This window comes from Gallus gallus, chromosome 18 (assembly GCF_016699485.2).
Source record: "Gallus gallus isolate bGalGal1 chromosome 18, bGalGal1.mat.broiler.GRCg7b, whole genome shotgun sequence".
Taxonomy (NCBI): domain Eukaryota; kingdom Metazoa; phylum Chordata; class Aves; order Galliformes; family Phasianidae; genus Gallus; species Gallus gallus.
Window position 1 is genome coordinate 7,585,792 of NC_052549.1, and position 19,511 is coordinate 7,605,302.

Below are 19,511 nucleotides of genomic sequence, written 5' to 3' on the forward strand. Positions count from 1 at the left end.
AACAACGTGAAGCAACACTCCGAGCAGTTCAGCAAATGAACAGAAACCCAGACAGATAATTCCAAGAAGCAGAAGCATATTTCATTACCAGGCATCTGCAAAGACAGAATGACTTTGAAACATAATGAGCATGCAAGTATTTCTGTTGACCTCAAACACCAATTATGAGATTCAGAAAGTCTGAGTGAACACAAAGGGCATTTTGAAGGGGTACAGAAGTGGAAAGCCCTCATTTGCTCTGGTGCTTTTCATTCCAGGAACCCTCTGCCTCTTGCAGTTGTGCTCATGAAGCATCCTACTAACCATCACGCCTCCTGATTTGTACCATTTCTTATAAGGCTGCACACGTAAGGGAGGAGCCAAGGATGACAAGCCCAGTTTTCCAGAGGAGTCCTTACATTCATCTCCTGGGCACATTGCTCCTTGGATATCTCAGCAGCTAACAGAGTGCTGTCCTGGACCTGAGAAATATATAAATATTTTCTAAACAATACAGTAACTTACCAAGCAAAGTCATTTTTCCTCTCACAACTGTCTTCTTACATCTCAGTTATTCAATAATAAACACCTTCAAATGATGTAATTCTTTTAGTTTCTCTGTCATCTACAGATCTTATAGCTGATACAACCAAAGACTATTTCCTGTCCTGAACATCTGACAGACCTGCACTATTCTTCATGTGATGTAGAATAGTAACGGCATTGTCAGTATTATGGAGATACAAGATTTTCAAGTATTAAAAATTGAAATGCAATGGCTGCCCTGGGACTCACACACTACGTTGAACTACATCTCCAGTTAATCATTTTTTTTCACTAAATATTAAGAGCAAAAATCCACTACTCTAAGGTTTACCAAGCTCTGCCAGCATCCCTCACGTCATACTTGCATTCCAGATGCATAACAGTCCTCACTAGGAAGAAATACTGCTGAAGGGTCATAAGAATGGAGTACATCTAGGATGCATGAAAACAGCTTATGAGTCGGTTAAAAATCAAAACGTACCCACGTACACTCCAACTTACAAAAGAGAAATTAGAACCAACAGTGATCCTAGTGGTTTGATCCTAAATATAGATTGCTGCTCAGGAGACAATAAAAAACACAGGATTGGAGAAGATAAAGTGTTAATCGCATATTTGGTGGTTTATGAGCCAAAGCAGTCTGAGGTTTAAACTGCTTCTGCTCAGTGCTCATCCCATTCAGAGACGATGAATCATTTCCCATTTGGCAACACTTCTGCCTACAAGGCTGTCTTCTGTGAGATTTCTCCTGTATCCTTGTAATAGATTTGCTAATTTAGTACACCTGACTTTGAGCAAAAACTATTGTTGCCAGCTGTCAGACTAGACCTCGTCCTGTTTATCAGACACATCTAAACCATCCTGTTCTGCCCCAATCACAGAAACAGAACACTCTTTACTAATCCCACTGCAGTAAATTACTTTCTAATATCCTTGTTTTTCTTACTCTGCCAAAATACCAACACGTAGATTTAAAGCAACAGCAAAATCAATTTATCCACAGCAGCTGGGCTCAAACCAGTTCATCCAGTAACTACTACTTCTTTTAAGTAGTATTTGCTGTTCTGGTCATTCTGGCCATGAATTCGTGAGTCTCAGCAGCAGAAGTCTGACCAGTTTAAATGAAGGTAATATAAACTCACAGGGAATGTATTCAAGCTTTTTAGGCAGACTTCCACATCTCTTCAAAAGATAAATCTGAGCAGAACGAAGTATTAAACGCCTCACACACACTAAAACATTTCATTTTCCCAAGGGCTTTGTGCATGCAGAAGAAAACTGCATTACTTTCTGTTTATAAATATTTGTCTGGACAGCAGCTTAAAAGGGCAGGGTAGGGGCTACAGAAAAATATGTTCTGTTTTCAAAAGAAAAAAGCCCAACAACCAAAACAACCTGCCTACACGGAGTGTGGGAAATACAGGAAAGAACAATTTGTGTATTACCCTTCTAATCCTAAACAAAATCTACCAGAATTTGTCTTTGCATTCTACATTACACACATCAGTTATGCAGATGCAACAAGTGGAGTCACTCCTTTTAGGTGCTCAGAAATCCTGCTGCACTTTAAAAGGCTTAAGAGTTCACCTAATGCCCACGTAAGATGCTATTTTGATACTTCTACTCTTCCAAATATTATAAAACTCAGTATCATCAACAAAAACACAAGAACGCATCTATTCTACCCCACCCAAAGGGGAAAAAAAAAAGTATTTACATTCCTCTTTTTTTTTTTTTTTTTTTTTTTTTTTTTTTTTTTTTTTTTTCATTTTGAGAGGGTCATGGAACTGCTTACTCATTTCCAGCATTCAGATCTGGCTCCATGAATTCCTGCTGATCCGAGGCGCTGCACCTGAGCTCTCCCTCGGGACTGCTCTGAATGGCTGTGTCCTACCAGCAGGTTCCATACTGCCCTTCGGATGGCTTCTGCTCTATTAGCTGCCAGAACTAAACTACACCAAATCTGCTTATTTGTAGACCAGCTGAGGACCTCCACTGATGTTTTTCTTCAAGAAAATATCCCTATAACGTGCAAACCAGAACTGACAGATTTCAGACAGGAAACGAAAATTAAAATAGTAAAATAAATATGAAAAATTAAGTACACATACTCCACAACAGCAACCCATACATACTACCAGTAGCATCGTTTTTGGAATATACATACACCAACGAGCACAGACAACTTTTCCACCACATGGTATGAACAAAAAGAGTTATAGGAAGTTCCTAAAATAAAGGGTGGTGGAGCACAAGGGATTCGTGGGTGCAGGAAAAAGCCAATTCAGAGCAGTTGACAGTGATTTAGCAAACCTATAGGTGAAAAGTACACTTCTGTGGTTACGCTTGGGGCAAGCAAAGAAGCTGCTGGTGATGGGCAGGACGTGCTGCTGCTCACCTGGCAAAATGTGTCGAGTTCCTTTAAGATATTGTTCGTACAAATAAAAGGAAAAAGTTCTATATATTTTTTTTTTACAAGGTTCTTCATTGTAGCCTTTGCAATGATGAATCAGATACTGTATTTCAAGTATTATTCATCTGCACAGTTTAAGCTAGCCCTGAGTAATCTTTAAAGAAAAATATCTGCCAGGAAAAAATAACCCAGAATACATGATTCATTCACTTCTGAAACAATAAATGGTTCACCATAACAAAAATAACTATATTGTAAATGCTTTAATTAAGAAGTTTAAAAAACAACTCCATACAATGAAGAAACAATGACCTTCAAGAAAAAAATAATACTTAGGTGTTCAAAAAAAAAACAAAAAAAAAAAACTGATTAGAAAAATGTAATTCCATGAAATACTGTTAACACTCTTCTAATAAAACTGTGCTCTATTCTTTAGCTATTTAAGTTCATGTCTGTAGCAGGCAGAGCTCAGCTCTCAGAGTCTCACTATGGAACCATATTCATTTCAGCACAAAGATGATGCACACAGTGTATCTGAGAACGACCTCTAGCTCTGCAAAGTTCAAGCCAGCAACATCCCTGGGATTGCTAAACAGCTCCCTAGGAAGGAGTTAGGGCTTCCACAGGGGAAAAGGGGATCAGCTGAAAAAATAAAGTGTTTAATAGCTTTATAATTGCCCAGAGCTCAAGGAGGTGTGAAAAGGAGCAGCTTTTGGGAAAAGATGTCTACATAGGAGCAGATTTTGTTTTGACTGCTTTACCAGTTAAACTGGAAGAAAAAAGAAGCACTGTAATCATCTGCAAGTAACACTGCATAAATAGGATCTTTTTTTTAATTGCTCTTCTTCATAGTTAAGTGTAAGTTTACTTAAAGTGAAACCAAGCAGTCTCACATTCTATCAGTTCATTTATTTTTAGTTAACTAATTAAGAAAACCCACATCTGACATCATTCTTAAGATCTGTCCTCACTCTGTCTATATATAGCCATTTCCTGAGGACACCTCTACAAGAATTAATAAAAGTCAATGCCTCTCTCTTGCTGGAGATGCACCTGCCCTACATTTCATTTCTGATTTCTTCCTTCACACTTTTAGTGCTCTTGCAGATTTGTGCATGTAGGTGGTTGCTGCTTTGCTGCCTGCTAAACATCAGCATCCCTCACAGCACAGACCGCTGGGTATAAGCAAAGCGCAGTGCATTTGTTATCGATCAATTAATGCAATAAACTGTTTCTGTACAAATCTGGTGGTGACACGCCATGTAAAGCTAGAGGCCCTCCTCTTCTATAAAGATATCATCACATAAAATGCAAAATGAGAAGACAACAATGATCATCACTGAAGTAGATACAAATTTATTAAATATCAAATGAAGAAAAATAACTAAAGAAGGTCAAATCTTTCACACAACTAATTCAGCAAGAGCAGGTCACTCTGTACAGAAAACAAAAATCTCTTAACTCCAAAACCTTTGCAAATATATGGCATGTAGATTACTTAAGGAAACATTAAACCCATTTGTTATCACATATTAATTGAAAGAAGCGATGAAGACATCATTTCTTGGAATCAAGTATGCTTATAAAAAACTGCTTCAGCTAAAAGCTCAAAACCTTGCTAAAAACCTTGGAAACGTGAGAATTAGTGCTGCCCCTGCAAGCCTGAGCCTTGTTCACTGCTGCAACCTTAAGAGTCCGGGCATCAAAATATTCCCAACGTCTCATGCTGCCAAAATCAGTCTCCACCCCCCGTCCGTTTGTCCCAGGCGTTCCTTGTTCCAGTTTACGCCCTTTTTCTCCACCCTCATCCAACTTTTGAACCCTCAGTGCTCTGGTTAATGCCCTTCTTCACGCCCCCAAGTTGAGCATTAACAGGACAAGCAGTCTGGGTGTGCTCAGCTCCTGTCCCTGCTGTCCCTGAATCCGGCAGCACTCCTCTGCTGACTCAGAGACATCTGCCTGTTGCAGGGCCCCTGTCTGATAACGTCCTGCCCAACAACTCAAGACGTGCGACATAAAATGTTAATCTCCCTGAAATCACTTTAACAGACTCTTCTCCAAATAAATTCTGCCCAAATTAGGCACTGAGCATGAAAAGTATCTGTTAAGAGGCAGCATAACTTAGCCAGTGCTTCCATTTGTTTTCATTGGCTGTTATAGCCGGTGTAAAAGCTTCAGCTTGGTATTACAGGCTCAAATATAGTTCTAAATCCACTGACAACAAAGAAGAATCTAAGATGCTCACACACGAAACGGTGTTCAAAGTACATGGGAACAGGCACTCCTACTCACCATGCTGCTGAAGTGCAGAGGGAACAAATGCTCACAAGGTCCGACTGCCCAGGGCCAACTCTCCATTTACTGCTGTTCTGTCACAATGATGTCTTGGGCCACACTGTTAAAACCTGCTCAAACGTGCTTCTAGATTTCAACAAACCTACTCAAAATATCAGGCTTCTGAAGGGGTCCTGCACAGATTAAGTTGCATTACACTGATGCACAGGAAATAGCTGACTTATTCTACAGGATGGACAATACACCAGAGGAAAGAAACTTGCAGGAAAAATGATAAATATTGTAATGAAGAAATCTGAGGCACATATTCACAATGCCACATTCAGATCTCAACAATGAATAGAAATTTCTTCACGATCTCTTGGCCACAGAAGCAAGTGAGACATGGATAAATGGGAACATATAGCAGCTCCCCAGGCAGAATAACCACGTGCTGTAAGGGAGGGGCACCAAAAACTGCACTGTCTCTGACAGGACTATGGGGATGTTACACTCCCATCAGCAGCTCCTTCCAAGGCAGGGAGTGGGAGAGCATTATGAACTGTGGGAACAGACAGCGTAAGGAAGGAGGGGGAGCTGCACAGCTGCTTCATGGCAAGCCAGGCATGGTGCTGATAGGGACTGAAAATGACTGCAAGCCACTTTTACCTAAAAGGCCCTCTCTATCTTTCCTGCAGAAGAAAGCAGAAACCAACATCATTTAAAATCATCCTTTGGCCTAGTTCTGAAGTAGAGATCTGAGATGTGAAAGATTCTCACAGAAGGGCTACAATGGAACATGACATCATAACACAGCCACTCCTGCATTACTGCCACCACAAACATTTAAAGCCTTTAATTTTGGACAAATATCCAGCTCTTTAAGGCAAGCCCAAGTTATTGCACAGCATCTTCAATTTACAGATGGCCTTTGCTTCTTGAAGAACACACGTGCAGCAGCATTAATTACCTTAAATGGAGGTCAACAGCAACATTCCCCAATCTACACACATGCACTTGACCAAGAGTTCCTTACAAAGATGTGTGATATATGCATCCAAAGGTTCTGCTCACCAAGATCCCTGATTTTGTCTCTTCAGCCACCACAGCCCCTGCAGTTGAATTTTTACACCATTTCTTAGTCCATGTCTGATATCACCTCTTATAAATTAAGACAGAAGTACTTATTTAGCCACTAAACAAAAAAAAAGGGATACCTTAATATTACTACACCTAGGCACAATGTTACTAACCATGTAGTCCTGCATACAGTATCCTACTCAGACTTACAAAACTTTGTTTTAATAAAACCATTGGGGAAAACAGTGGGTAAAATCTGCTCTTCTGGAAAGCAACATTTACACACAGCATAAAATTAATTGCTTCAGAACAATAAAAAGGCAAAAATTTGTTGTTAAGAGTTGAACTGAAGAACTATTTGCCGTAAGGACACCTAAATGTTTGGCATAATTGACACTATAAATTTTTAACCCCAGGCAGTTGTGCGTGAATGTAATTCTATGCATTTTACCTGGACCTGTCCAGTTGTTTTAAACACACATTTTACAACATATTTATCTGTAAAAGAAGCGGCTTTTATAGGTACTCTAACCCAGATTCAGCTTTCTTGCCCCACCAAGAATAAAAGATGATTCATTTCAGTACGTTGACATGTTCCTGACAAAATCCTCGCATGTAACACACTACCTTTTACCCAAATGAATCCGCAAACTTACTGAGTACACTCCACAGACACTCTTCAAGTCCTGTGATTTGCACAAAGTGGCAGTTTTACCACATGCAGTTACAGAAGCACGCAGTCTGGTCTTTTCTTGTACTAACAAGAAGTCACTACGGTGGCTCAAGTTTTTAGGAAGTGTCTCTGTTACCAATGCAGATTCTCACCTCCAAGTAAATATGAGCACAACTGTATCTATAGTTGTATTTATTTACTTAGCTGTATGCCACACTCCAAATCAAGTAGCCAGGTATGATAAAAAAGATCTAATTAGGTATGACTCCATTTAACTCCATCAGTAATAGTAAAATCTGGGTCAAGGCAGAACAAAAATGAGCATATGTCGCTGGTCTAAAAGCTTTTCCTGCCATGGGCAGGGTAACCCCCAGCAACTTGGCACTCTGAGAGCACCTGGCTGCCTGAAGTCACTGCTCACACACAGCCCCAGCCACCTTCTCCAGTTAAAAGGAAGAACAGGGATAAGAGGAAGAGGTTGAGTTTAACTTGGATGTGTTCCTCAGCCCACCCCACCTACAGCACAGCACGGAGCAGAGGGACACACGCACCCTGGGAACGCTCGTACCATGGCACTGTCACTCGCTGCTCGTGGCAGCATGGCATCACACATGCTAATTTAAGCAGGAATGGCAGAATCTGGTAACGTATTTTTAGTGTGACCTGTAAATTACAGTCTGTACATGCTCTGCATATTCGAAACAACTTAAATGAATTCATTTTGGAAAGCAGACACTGAACAGCAGCAAGTGACACCACCAAAGCCACGGTCAGAGCAACTCCCCCTTTCTGCAAGGAAACAATCCTTCTCAGTCGTGTCAAATAAGTACCAGCCACGAGTCTTTCCAGAAAATTAACAACAGGATACAGCCATTTAAACTCAAATACTGCTTTTTCTTTCACTTTCAGAGTTTTGAATGAGTGGACAACTTCTACACACTTTGGGGGATATCAGCCCTTTTAGTTTTATTTGCTTGAGCAACAACCAAAATAAATCTCTTAAGTAGTCTGAAGTAGAAAAAAGTAATTCCCAAGAACCTGCAGCATGCTGAAATAGAGCACAGCACAAATACATGACATAGAACTGACACTGAATCGCTCCAAATGCAGGCTCAGAAGGCCCAAACAGAACCATTTTGTTCTGTGGATTCATACTCAAGAGAAACCAAGTTCACCAGCAGAAAGTCAATGGCTCTGAACCCCAGCTTTACCTGGCTTATCCTTTTTATGATCTTCATGTCTATTCTCCATTCTGGGTCAGCTTCCCCACTTAAACTTACACGATAACGCTTAGGCAATTTAGTCCTGAGCTTTGTTATCTACAGAAGACGACTTGTTTAAAGTTACAAGCACTCTTATCTTTGCTTTCATTGAGCACATTTAAAGTTTAAGTAGCCAGAAAAAGCCAACAGTTTGTTTTCTTGAGCATTCTATCATCAAATATCCCACAAGATTTTGATCCTCTTTCCCAAGGAGGAAACACACTCTGCTGATAGCAGGAACACACAGGAGCTACTTCTGCATGCATTATTTAATGTTACTGACATTACTCTTTACTTTCCCCTCAGAAGTCACCGAAATGATCTCAGGCATTGCGTGTCATCAGCGTTTACATTTGATGTCATAAAGCACGCAGTAACAGCTGCCGTACCAACACACTCATGCCATTAAGTCAAGTCAGAAGTCAGGTCGTCTCATTATTGTGATGACAGGAGGGAAGACACCCACAGAAATCACCCACCTCTTCAAACACACGCCAGAAAGATGCAGCCCAGTGACAAGATGTCATTTTAAGTAAGACGGCAAAGCAAGGAGACACTTCAAAGGCCATGAGAGAAAACAGAACAAAACACTGAAAGCTGTCTCCTTTTAGGAATCAACCCATTCACCTTAAGAACACAAAGACACAACATCTTCATCCGGGGCCCGGTCAGATTTCTAGTGATTAACAAAAAAGAAAATAGAGAAGAATTTGTCACCACTAATTGAGTTACTCAGCTATGCACAGACATTATATTATAGCTGAAACTTCAAATGCAACCAAAAAGTACAGTTCTAAAATTACTCACTGCTTCTCTACCCAGGAATTTCTATTTTATTTTCCAACCCCAACAGATTTATTTCTTAAACACAGGGACTGTCTGCAAGCTTCCTGTCTGTCCCCTACATATGTCCCATACGTTACCTACAAACATGAATTCTCTACATCTTTTATGCAATGCTTTCCTAATCCTACAACCAAAGACAAATATTGAGTCTTTTTACTCCTTTAATTGGAATCTTGTGCTGAGTGGTTTTCCTACTCTGATTTCCTTCCCCAAAGCCATTTGGATCTCTGCTTTTCTTGCCACTGTATGCCATTGCATATCCCTGAACACAAATTTTATATCCAGATGAATAAAACTTTGTCATATAAACTGATCCCATTGAAACAAGTTGTTGAGACTGCTCTGTTGTTTATTACAATCCTGCGTATTCTGTGTGATCCACAACTGATTTATATGTATAGAAATATCCACAGCTATAAATGCTATAGCTATCTGAAGTATATATATACACACACACACACAAACCACTTAACACTCATGAAAAACACAGAGGGCCAAGAATCCATCAATCCCTATTCAATCTTACTACATACGTGCCCATTGACTTTGTCATTACTGGAGCCATTTAATCATGCTACTATGTAATTTATCAATTTCAATTTCTTAAGTACTAGTTTTCAGTAAGTCATGTCATTAAGTCAAGTACACCTTTCTTGAAGGAACCCTATTGTTTTACTGTTGACTAAAGACCATCTAAATACAGGCTGCTGGTCAAAACAGCAGTTCTACCCACTCGTCAGTTTCTCATTCTACAACCCTTCAACACAAGAAAGCATTTTTTCTTGCCAAGATTAGCTTTCCACTCATCACAGAGCTAGCTACATAGTTGCTGGAAGCAACACCAGGTAGGGCCAAGTGAATCCAGGGTCTACAAGGACAGAAGAAACAACTCTGATTACCATTTCAGTCAACTACAAAAGCATGGCCTTGATACTTTAGAATATAGGTAGGTACTTTTATCCATCAAGATACAATACAATCAACAATAGGAGGCAGGAGATGAGATGATGCCCATTTTCTACAATACAAAGATCCAATGCTTTTATTTCTCTAATTAACAAACTGCCAAGGAAGCTGAAAGCCTTACAGTAAGAGGAAAAAGCCAGACCTACCACCAACTCCTCACCAACAAACACGGCCCACCTCATTCCCACATTATCTGTGGGATATTTGTTACCACCTTTTACAGTACAGTCTAAGTGTGTTTTGTGGCTATCAAAGCATCTTCACTTGTTAACCATTCTGACAGCAAACACTAGTTTTAAGACCAGAAATAAATTAAATCACGCATCAACCTTTACTCAACTCATATTTGAGCAGCCATGCAATTTTGAAGATTTCAAAATGACTTTAAAATATCTTTCTGTTTGATAAAGACTTCACTCAGACAACCATCACTGTAAGTCAAAGCAGTCTGATGTAGCTGTTCCAACACGAGGTAATTCATGGGTTGAGACAAAATATTTACTGTGCAACTGAAAGCAAGGTTAATTCCTCAGTTTGAATAATATGAGATCAACATAGTCTTCAACTCTCAGTGTGGGATTGGAAGGGAGGACAGCATATCCACAAACCCGTAAATGAATAAAAACACAGAAGAAAGTCACAGTAAGAATGGAAGAGGACGACTGGATGACCGCACTGTAAGTTCTGAACAGAATTCAGGTACCCTCAGAACCGGTCTAGATAAAACAATGAAAAAAATTCCAGAGTTGAAGGGAATTTCCTTGCATTACAGCTTCCCTGGACAATGTTATTACAAGCTGCTAAGATAAATTTTGGAGACCACTGCAATTCCAGACTCTAGCCAATTTAAATTACACAATTACACATATTTTAATCATAAGCAATAACTTATACCCCCACATTACAATCAAAGAAGGCCTTTTTTAATATATATTTTAACAATTAACCAGCAATTTTCTAGCTCAAGACTGTGCCAAATGCACCACCATACATCACTAAAGCCCGGAGTGATATCTACAACAGACAGCTACGGCTACAAGCAGAAGAAGAACATGAAGAAACATTTAACACAGATGCACTGCAAACTAAATAAAAACTTACTAGAAGTATGCCACCGCTGTGGTTTTTCTCTGTTATGGAACCCAGACCTAAATAAACTGTTAAACACTTAGTGTAAAGGTATGCCAAACATTTCTCAGAACTTTCTTAAGGTCCCAACAAAGAATCAACCTTTTTTGCAAAATGAGGCCTAGGTTAAATATTTTATTTGGCTCCTCAGGATCGACTGAGAAGTTGGGCACTACTACAGATCAGCTCTTGGACTCACATCAAACATTACCCTGTCATTTATCCAGTCAGTCAAAACAATGTTTTCCATCTAAACCTTTAATGTTTATGTCCTGAAAAACTGCTAATTGAATCCAGTTCTTGAATCCATTTTTTCAATCTATAGTATCTAATTTGGACATAACGAATAGAAAAGATAAGTATTACACAATGTTTACAGAATTAATCCTATAAATATTCAAGCCAGAACAGAAGACTGCTAGCATCATAAAGCCAAAGAAAATTAAGATTATATAGCATTTGCAAGTTTGAAAATAAACTTTTTAAAACATTGGAATATACAGATTCTTTTAATTCCAAACAGTTTTAGAATTCAAGAGCTCTCAAACTGCTTTTCCAATCAAAAAGGGTAATCAGAACCACAAAGTGCACATAAAACTTTTCCTAGGCAAGAACTGACACCATGTCAGCTCAATTAATAGAATTAAATGTTTGTAACAGCTTTTCTTAAACATATGAAGCTTCCCTACAGCAAATGACCTTATAAAAAACAACACGCAGTTCACTAAAGCATAAAATACCTCAAGTCTCTCTAACTTGAGAAATAGGTCAATATTTCATGTAAGCTTCCAAATAACAGAATTGGTTCTCAGCAACTGCACAGAGATGCTAAAAGTGGAACAGTCCCTCTAAAGGCGACTTTGCTCACATCCAGTGCTCTGCATACACCCTTCCTAAAAAACAAGGTAATGAAAAACTCAGAATCATTCCTCAAGAACGTACCTGCTTCTCCTGGGAACCGATTGCACAACCACTCGGTCTCCTCAGTACATAAAACCACTGCCTATTGCTCACAACTACACTCCCCATGACATATTTATGTTGTCAAAGACAGGATTAGAAGACGTACTTAATCCTTAATCAAAATAAAACAAAACAGAATACAAAATCCAAAGGTGAAGCAGACAACTGCCTGAACAGCATTTTCCATGCTTTTACAAAAGGCTCCAGACTATTTGTAATGTTTTAAAGATAAGCAAGTCTGAGCACTCACAGCAGAGGGGAAAAAAGCATTAAAGTACTGCATCAGTAAAGCAATAACCTGACCAGAAAGCTTCAAAACACTGCAAAAACAAGGCAGCACTGCTCCATGCATTGGTCCCAGCCACATTTAGTTGGCAAATGTTATTTCTAAGTGTACCATGTAGGCACTCGCACATCTCGATGAAAACTAGGCTATAAATTTAGTCTGAGGTACTTCCAAAGCAAAACATACTTTGTATTTTCCCTATAAAAATACCATGCTTGCAAAAAATAAGTATGAAAACACCTGTATTTATCAGACACCAAAATGGAAATATTTCAGATGCGTCTAAAGTTAATATTCCAATTCCTTCAGGTTTCTTTAAAACATTTGTTTTGCAAGTTAGTTAGATCTGCTATCTGCAAATAAGAGTATTTGAAGCAAAAACTCCTGCTTTCTAATGGCTTACCTTCAAGCACTCACACTTCAGAACACAAGATATGATTTATCTGCCGGGGAGGGCCTTACATCAATTTTGAACAGCTCTGTCCTATTAAGTTCTCTGTATTGTTTTTTTAAGGAGAGCTCCAGTGTTTCTCTAAACCAATTTACCTGGGTTCTTACATGTAAAAGAGCACACTTCAAGTATTTGGAAATAGCTTATTTGCCTTCCCTGCATGCAGGTGAGCAGTTTTTTATGCTATTTTAAAACATTTGAGGTCAAGTGGTCTTCTGAAAGAAAGCTGGCCGCATAAGGCACAATGTCAACCCCACTGTATACAACCTTCACTAAGGAAGTTGGCTGGGGAAAAAAAAAATAAAGAAACAAACAAAGAGAACAAAACAAAGCGTGTCACTTTCCTTCAAGTTCACGCTGAGAAGGCGAAGGAAAAAAAGAAAAAAAAAGGAAAAAAGCCAGCGGTGTGGGGCGGCGGGACGCGGGCTGAGGTGCCCGGTGCCACGGCTCCTGCTGGCGTTTTGTTCCCGAGGCGGGCGGCCCGCAGGGAGCACCCCTCACTGAGGGGAGCGGGGGAGAGGATAGGAGGAGAGGGAAGAGTTCACTTTTTGTATTTTCCCCCTTCTCTTCCTGAGGCCTGAGAGACGCCTCCAAGCCCAGGTTCAATCTCAAATACACATGGAGGAACTCCCGCTCGCTCCCTCCCACCCTCCAGCTGGGCTCGCCGGGGCTCCCCGCCGCCCCAGGAACTCGCTCCCCCGGGGCCGCGGGCTTCCCCTCCCCGCCGCGCCGCGCCCCGTCCCGCAGAGCCCCGCCGCTCGCCCCGGCTCGCCCCGTGCCCGCCCGGCGGCGGGAGGCAGCGGCAGGCCCGGCCGGGGCTCCCCGCCGCCGCGCTCAGCCTCACCTGTCAGCCGCAGCTTGACGGGCCCGTTCCTCCGAGCCCCTTGGTTGGACATGTCCCCGGCCGCGGCTCGGGCCCGGCGCTGCCTTGCCCGGGGCTCCCCCTGCCTCTGGGTCCGGGAAGGGAGACGGGGGGGAGGGGACGCGCTAATGGAGTCGGGTTGGGCGCTCAGGGCAGCGGCGGCCGCCGGAGGAGGAGGAGAAGCCCGGATGTGCCCAGCGTCGCCATGAGCGGGGCCGGGGCCGAGGAGGAGGCGGAGGAGGAGACGCGGCCGCCTTCCTTTCCCTTCCCTTCCCTTCCCTTCGCTTCCCCGCCCCCTAGCCCGCAGCCCGGGCGGCGAGCACAACAAAGCCGGGGACGGAGCAGCGCGGCAGCACAGGGCCGCCTCCCCTCCCCTCCCATGGGCAGGCCCGGCTCTGCCCTCCTGAGGAGGCCGCTGCCTCGCGGGCCGGGTGCCTACCCAGAGTCCTGCTCCTTCCCAGGCTTTGGGCTGGTCTGAGCGGGATGCCGAATGGTGGCCACATCAGGTGGCAGCGAACCTGGGGAGATGGGAGGTGGTTGGGAGGAATTACCGCGGCGTGGAAGGAGGGAAGCCAAAGAGTGGGGGGGGGACGGACAGGAGCATCAAAGGTACAAATGAGAAGAAACGGTATAGGAATAAATTCAAAGCCAGACTAAACTGAAACAGGTATGCCATGCAGGAGTGCTTGCAGTCTGGGGCAGTATTTTGGGTGGATGGGGCATGGCAGACTGGCCATTGGATCAACGAACTTTGAGCTGATGCACTGCTTATCGGGGCTTCTTAAAATTAGCAGCCTGGTTGTGTTAATTGCCATGCTCAAAACTGAACCAAAAAAAAAAAAAAAAAAAAAAAAAGGCCTTGCATTCCTATTGTGAGGCCTAATTTAGCTCCATCCTGCAGGAAAGGTGACTCCTTCCACAGTCTGTCCAACTCCCGCACATCCCACGAGGGGAGCACTGCACTGCAGCAGGAGCTGCGCAGGGCCCAGCGTCAGTGCCAGGGGGGGCTCTGAAGGCCGGGAAAAGCTCCCAGAAAAGCTGTAAAGCTGCCACAGTAAAGTTTACCTTAGAAGACTGAGCTAATAAACCACACGCCTATTCGTACTAACAACCTTACTAATACTCCGTATGTTCACGTGCAACTCACTCAGTCGTGTCATTGCACTGACTTCTTTCTGTTGAGCCAACCTGTTAAGTATTATTATAAGGGTAGTCATAGATTAGGATCCAACCTGTGTACCAAGATCCAAACACAGGATGAAAAGATAACCTATGCTTTGCAGAGTTTGTAATGTAGCTTCTGCATAGCCCAGCATTTACTTTCTGAAGCTGCATACAGCACAGAACTGAACTAGCATGTCTAGAGTTGTCTCATCTTGGCTGAGTTTGGGGTTGGACCTCAATAGATCAAATCTAGGAGCAGGAATTGATTTTGTCCCATTGAAGGCCCCACAAGTAGGATATGGTTCTCAAAGTTTTCCCCTTTAAAATGAGAAAGGGTCCCCTCCCATATGCACAGACTCACGTCTCCATCGTCCCAAAGATTGTCTCAAGCACCAGATTCTTCCAGGTGGAAATTTTCCGTGCTCCCTGCTGCAGTGGCGCTGCTGTTCCAATGTCACTTCACCTGGAACAAAGGAGTCCTGGAATCAAGTCCCTTCCACAGACAGAGTTGTGTCTGTTTCCTACAAAGCTGCCTGTTCAATACAGAGATAGAAAATGTTAGTAAAGAACCTTCCTTTGAACAGACTGCTCAACTTCCAATGAAAATACTGTGATATGTTGCAAGTGTTGGAGCATCAGTTGAGAGCTCACACATTTGTGTCGCTGTATAAAATGCACTGGCCGCAATATTTGTTGCTGCCGTGCACACAGATGTGTGTGTTTATTTATTTATGTTTAAAATGCAACTACATTATTTTAGAGCTTTTACTGGTACATCGAAAATGCATCAGTGATACATAAGATAGTTCTATTCAGTATGTATGTATCTAATAGAGTAAGAGAAGAGGGGCTGTAGCTCTCATTAGCATCTTGCAGGCGTGATACTTGCCCCATTTAGGTCAGGACTACATCCTTGACTAAGGTGAGTACAAATGATCTCAATCAGGTTGCGCTTGAATAGACAAATGCACCAGATGCAAAATGCTCTTTTCTTCCTTTCTGGCTTTGTATAAGCATTACAATGTCTGTAGCCTGGATGTTCTACAGAAGCTTCTGTCCTGTGGTATCTCACAATTTTCTGTAGGGAAATCAGAGTTTTTATTCATTGCTCCCCTTTGCTGTGTAGAATTGCCGAGCGGAATTTAAGACAAGCAGCTCAGTGAAGGATCTGTGCAAGATCTGCAATGAGCAGAGGTCAGGAAGTCTCACAAAGAGCCAAGAACTGCAGGGAATGCGGGATACCAAAAATACTGACAGTACCTGATGATTGAAAGTGCTACTTTTCCAGCAAAAGAATTCCACGTTACTGTTATGATCCAATGAGTTTCTTGTGCCAGTGCTATCCCCCAAGTTCTGAAAATATTCTCAGAATAATGGAACAGATATCTCACTGATCCTGCTTCAGGTTTTATAAGCCAACAGTTTACAGTAAATTTTGAGTTTATGTAGTTCATTTTCAAGGGTGAGCAGAGGTTTCACACTTTACAGTGCTGATCTTGTGAGGTAAGCAAGTAAATACTATCATTAACTGCTGACAAGTGATCTGTATTTCACTCTAAGCTGATATCATTGAGCAACAAATCCTTTCAAGATGAGGTAGCTAGCTCAGATCCGGAGGGAAGGGAGTGTCTTGCATCACCCCACAGCTCACTTTTTGGATGTCAGCTTGCTGCTGGACTCAGAAGGGAGTCCCATCCAGTCTTCTTCAGCCAGAAGTTAGCAGCTGAGACACAGTCTCAAGGGTTATATGGAAAGGGAGTGAGCTCAGGCATCTGTAGAGGACTCTGGAAGGACAAAATAATTTAACAGTTGGTAATATGTTAGTGAAACTTTTGAAGAAATATGTAGGAATACAAAAACTTCTTTTGTTCTATGACTTCACAGAAAAGGGCTTTGACACTTGAATTTCCCAGTAGGAAGAAAAAGAAGGCTTTGCATTCACAGATAGTTCTCAAAGGATTTGGTGGTTTTGAATACTGGAAAATTTGAACAAATGTCTTTAGCCAAATGCTCCTCATTTTCAGAACAGGATAGTTAATTTTTTGGAGGTGAGGTCCTCTGCATCTTTAAAAATTGAAGAGTACATTGGAAACCCATTCCTCAGCATGTGGCATGCATTCAAAGCAAATCAACATGTAAGAATTACATTCCATTTCTTTCCACGTAGAGGTTTAATCACACCACATTCCTTTAGTAGTAATGAGAGCTGGCTGGTGTTACACCACATTCTTCCTCAGCTTCTGTGATGATATCAAGAAAGCAAAACAGTTCTGCAACTATTGTCAAGCTTTTCTGAGTAAATTAAAAGGTCAAAACAGCATTTTCCTGAGATAATCTTTAAAAATAAAGCTATTTAAAATTATCTGGATTGTATTCCTTCCTACTAGTCTTCCCTTACTCAATTTCCTAATGTTGTGTTTGAATTAGAGATGACACCACCAGAGATCATGAAGTTAAAGACGGAGTTAATTAGAAGAGAATTACACCCCCATTTCCTTTTTCTCTGTGTTGTATTTGCACTGTAAGTGCAACTGTTAATGCTGAATGCATACTTTTGCCACCTAATGGTGTAGTTCTGAGAAGAAGTGTGTTATTGTAGTATACACCTAGGCAACCTCATCAGGTCCAATTTCATCTGAAAATGAACAAATGAAGGAACCTTAGATTGTTAGCCTGACATTATCCAGCACATTTCCCTAGCACACTCCATTAGTCCCAAACCAATTTCCATAATTAATAGCAAACATCTTCAAAGCAAGGACTTTCTCTTACTGTCTTAATTAGGCCATATCTAAGTTGATGTCAGAATACAGGACTCAGTGAAAGGTAGTAATTAATGACACTAATCCACAACACCAAAGCTTCAACTCCAATATTTTGTTAAAACCGGAATCTGGGCAAAATGTCTTCCAAAAGAGTACTGGCCAAAGCAGTCTGTTTCCTTCAAATACAAGCAAAATGCTCACTGTTCTGAAATGCACAGTAGGAGAGCAGTGAGTGTAAGTGACTAGAGTGAGTGGCTATTACAGCCTCCATGAGAATCACAGATGAAGGAGGATGCTTGTGGAGCAAGATCCCATATTACTCAATTGCCTGAATGATAGTGAAACAAAATATACTTGATTTTGCAGTATTGACTTGCAGAATCTTTTTCCTCCTCACTGATTTTGTAGATGATGATTTCCTGATGCCACCTTGAGTGTTGTTCTCTGTGATCCCTCTCAGCCTGGACCTGCTTAACACACTTGCCTACAACAGGTACCATTTTCCTAACCTGTCTCTTTGGCAGAGGTTTATCTTTTAGTCCTTCTCTACTGCATTCAATACTTCTTACTGTAGCAAAGGTATTTCCCAACTTCATTGCGGATCATCACAATTCCATTCCTGCAAGGAATTCCATCCTTTCTGTGGCTTTTTGTTAATTTCCCTACTGCTGTCGTGCATGAAAGAACCCAAATCTACTGAGGTCACAGATGAAACACTTCTACATTTCAGGAAAATTAGTAATCAAGGTTTATTTTTGTACAGAAGCACTTACTATCCATTGCAGCTTATAGTAATTATCAGACCGTTGTTTAGGTTGCCAATGAACTGTATACACTACATAAAACTATACAAATGTATTTAAATACCTGGTTTAACTCTGATATCGTTACTAGTAAGAGACAAAGATAGTTAACGCAGCAATTGAAGGCATACCTATCACAGTTATATGATGAAGAAACATGTCTAGACAGAGGCTCTGGTTCTCACTAAGACTCCTTTTGGCATGCAGAGACACTGTTTATGCAAGAGGTCAAGATTCAATCCATTTCTCAAGCTGGAGCTTGAGATGAAGCTTTTCAGGAGAAGAAACTAGGAAGGAAATCTCCACCCATACACTGGCTCCTGAAAAAGGGGACAGAAGCTTGGAGCAGCAGACAGCATAGCCCTCTGAGACAGGATGTGTCTTGGGGAAATGATGTGTCTCTGAAGGGAAATGACTGCAGCTGTGGCTACAAAAAAATGCATGAGCTCCCATATCACAGGATTTTCCAGTGGTTAGTCACTAAGATAACTTCTAAATCCATCCATCCAAAGTGGACTAGTAACTGATGCACAGATGTTCCATGCATTTCTTTAGTCATGTTGTTTCCTTATTATGGTCCTGCAGGACAGCACTATCCTAATGCAACTTCATAAGAAGAAAAGCAGATTTCAAAGAGGTGACAGGTATTGACACAGCATAAATAGATATACTGCACCATTACTAGCCAGAACCTAAAATTCACTTTCTGAAAGAGGTGTCTACTGTTCATTTAAAGTGAGAAACCATGCTGTGGTGCTTGGACAAAAGACTGAAAATGAAATGGGTTTTGTTCTCATTTACACCAACGTTCTAGCCACAGCACTGCTGTCTACCTCAAGTCAGTACCATTCCCTGTTGCACCATGATGCAATGACTGGCTTTGCACAGCATTTTTACCAGCACAACAAAAGGCGAGGAACCAATGTTCAGTCTTTGAGTATAATGAAGTACCTCAGACCTAAGAGATTTTCTCTAATTTGGTTTACCTTCAGTATCAGCGTGAATGTCAATTCAATATAAAAAGTAGGTCTTCAAAAGTCCTGTGCTAAA

The 19,511-nt window shown here is 41.4% G+C and overlaps 1 protein-coding gene across 2 annotated transcripts in view; it reads right to left on the reverse strand.

Moving 5' to 3' along the window:
• SMURF2 (SMAD specific E3 ubiquitin protein ligase 2) overlaps nt 1-14,260 on the reverse strand; it is a 57,423-nt gene extending 43,163 nt beyond the window's left edge. Inside the window, exon 1 of one of the 2 annotated variants that reach the window (XM_040649748.2) lies at nt 14,169-14,260. In XM_040649748.2, the coding sequence (XP_040505682.1) occupies nt 14,169-14,232 (64 nt within the window). In that variant the 5' untranslated portion in view covers nt 14,233-14,260. Of the gene's footprint in view, nt 1-13,711; nt 14,021-14,168 lie in introns of those variants that run through there. The other variant, XM_425380.8, reaches the window with a different exon arrangement.
• Between the last annotated feature and the right edge of the window lie 5,251 nt (nt 14,261-19,511).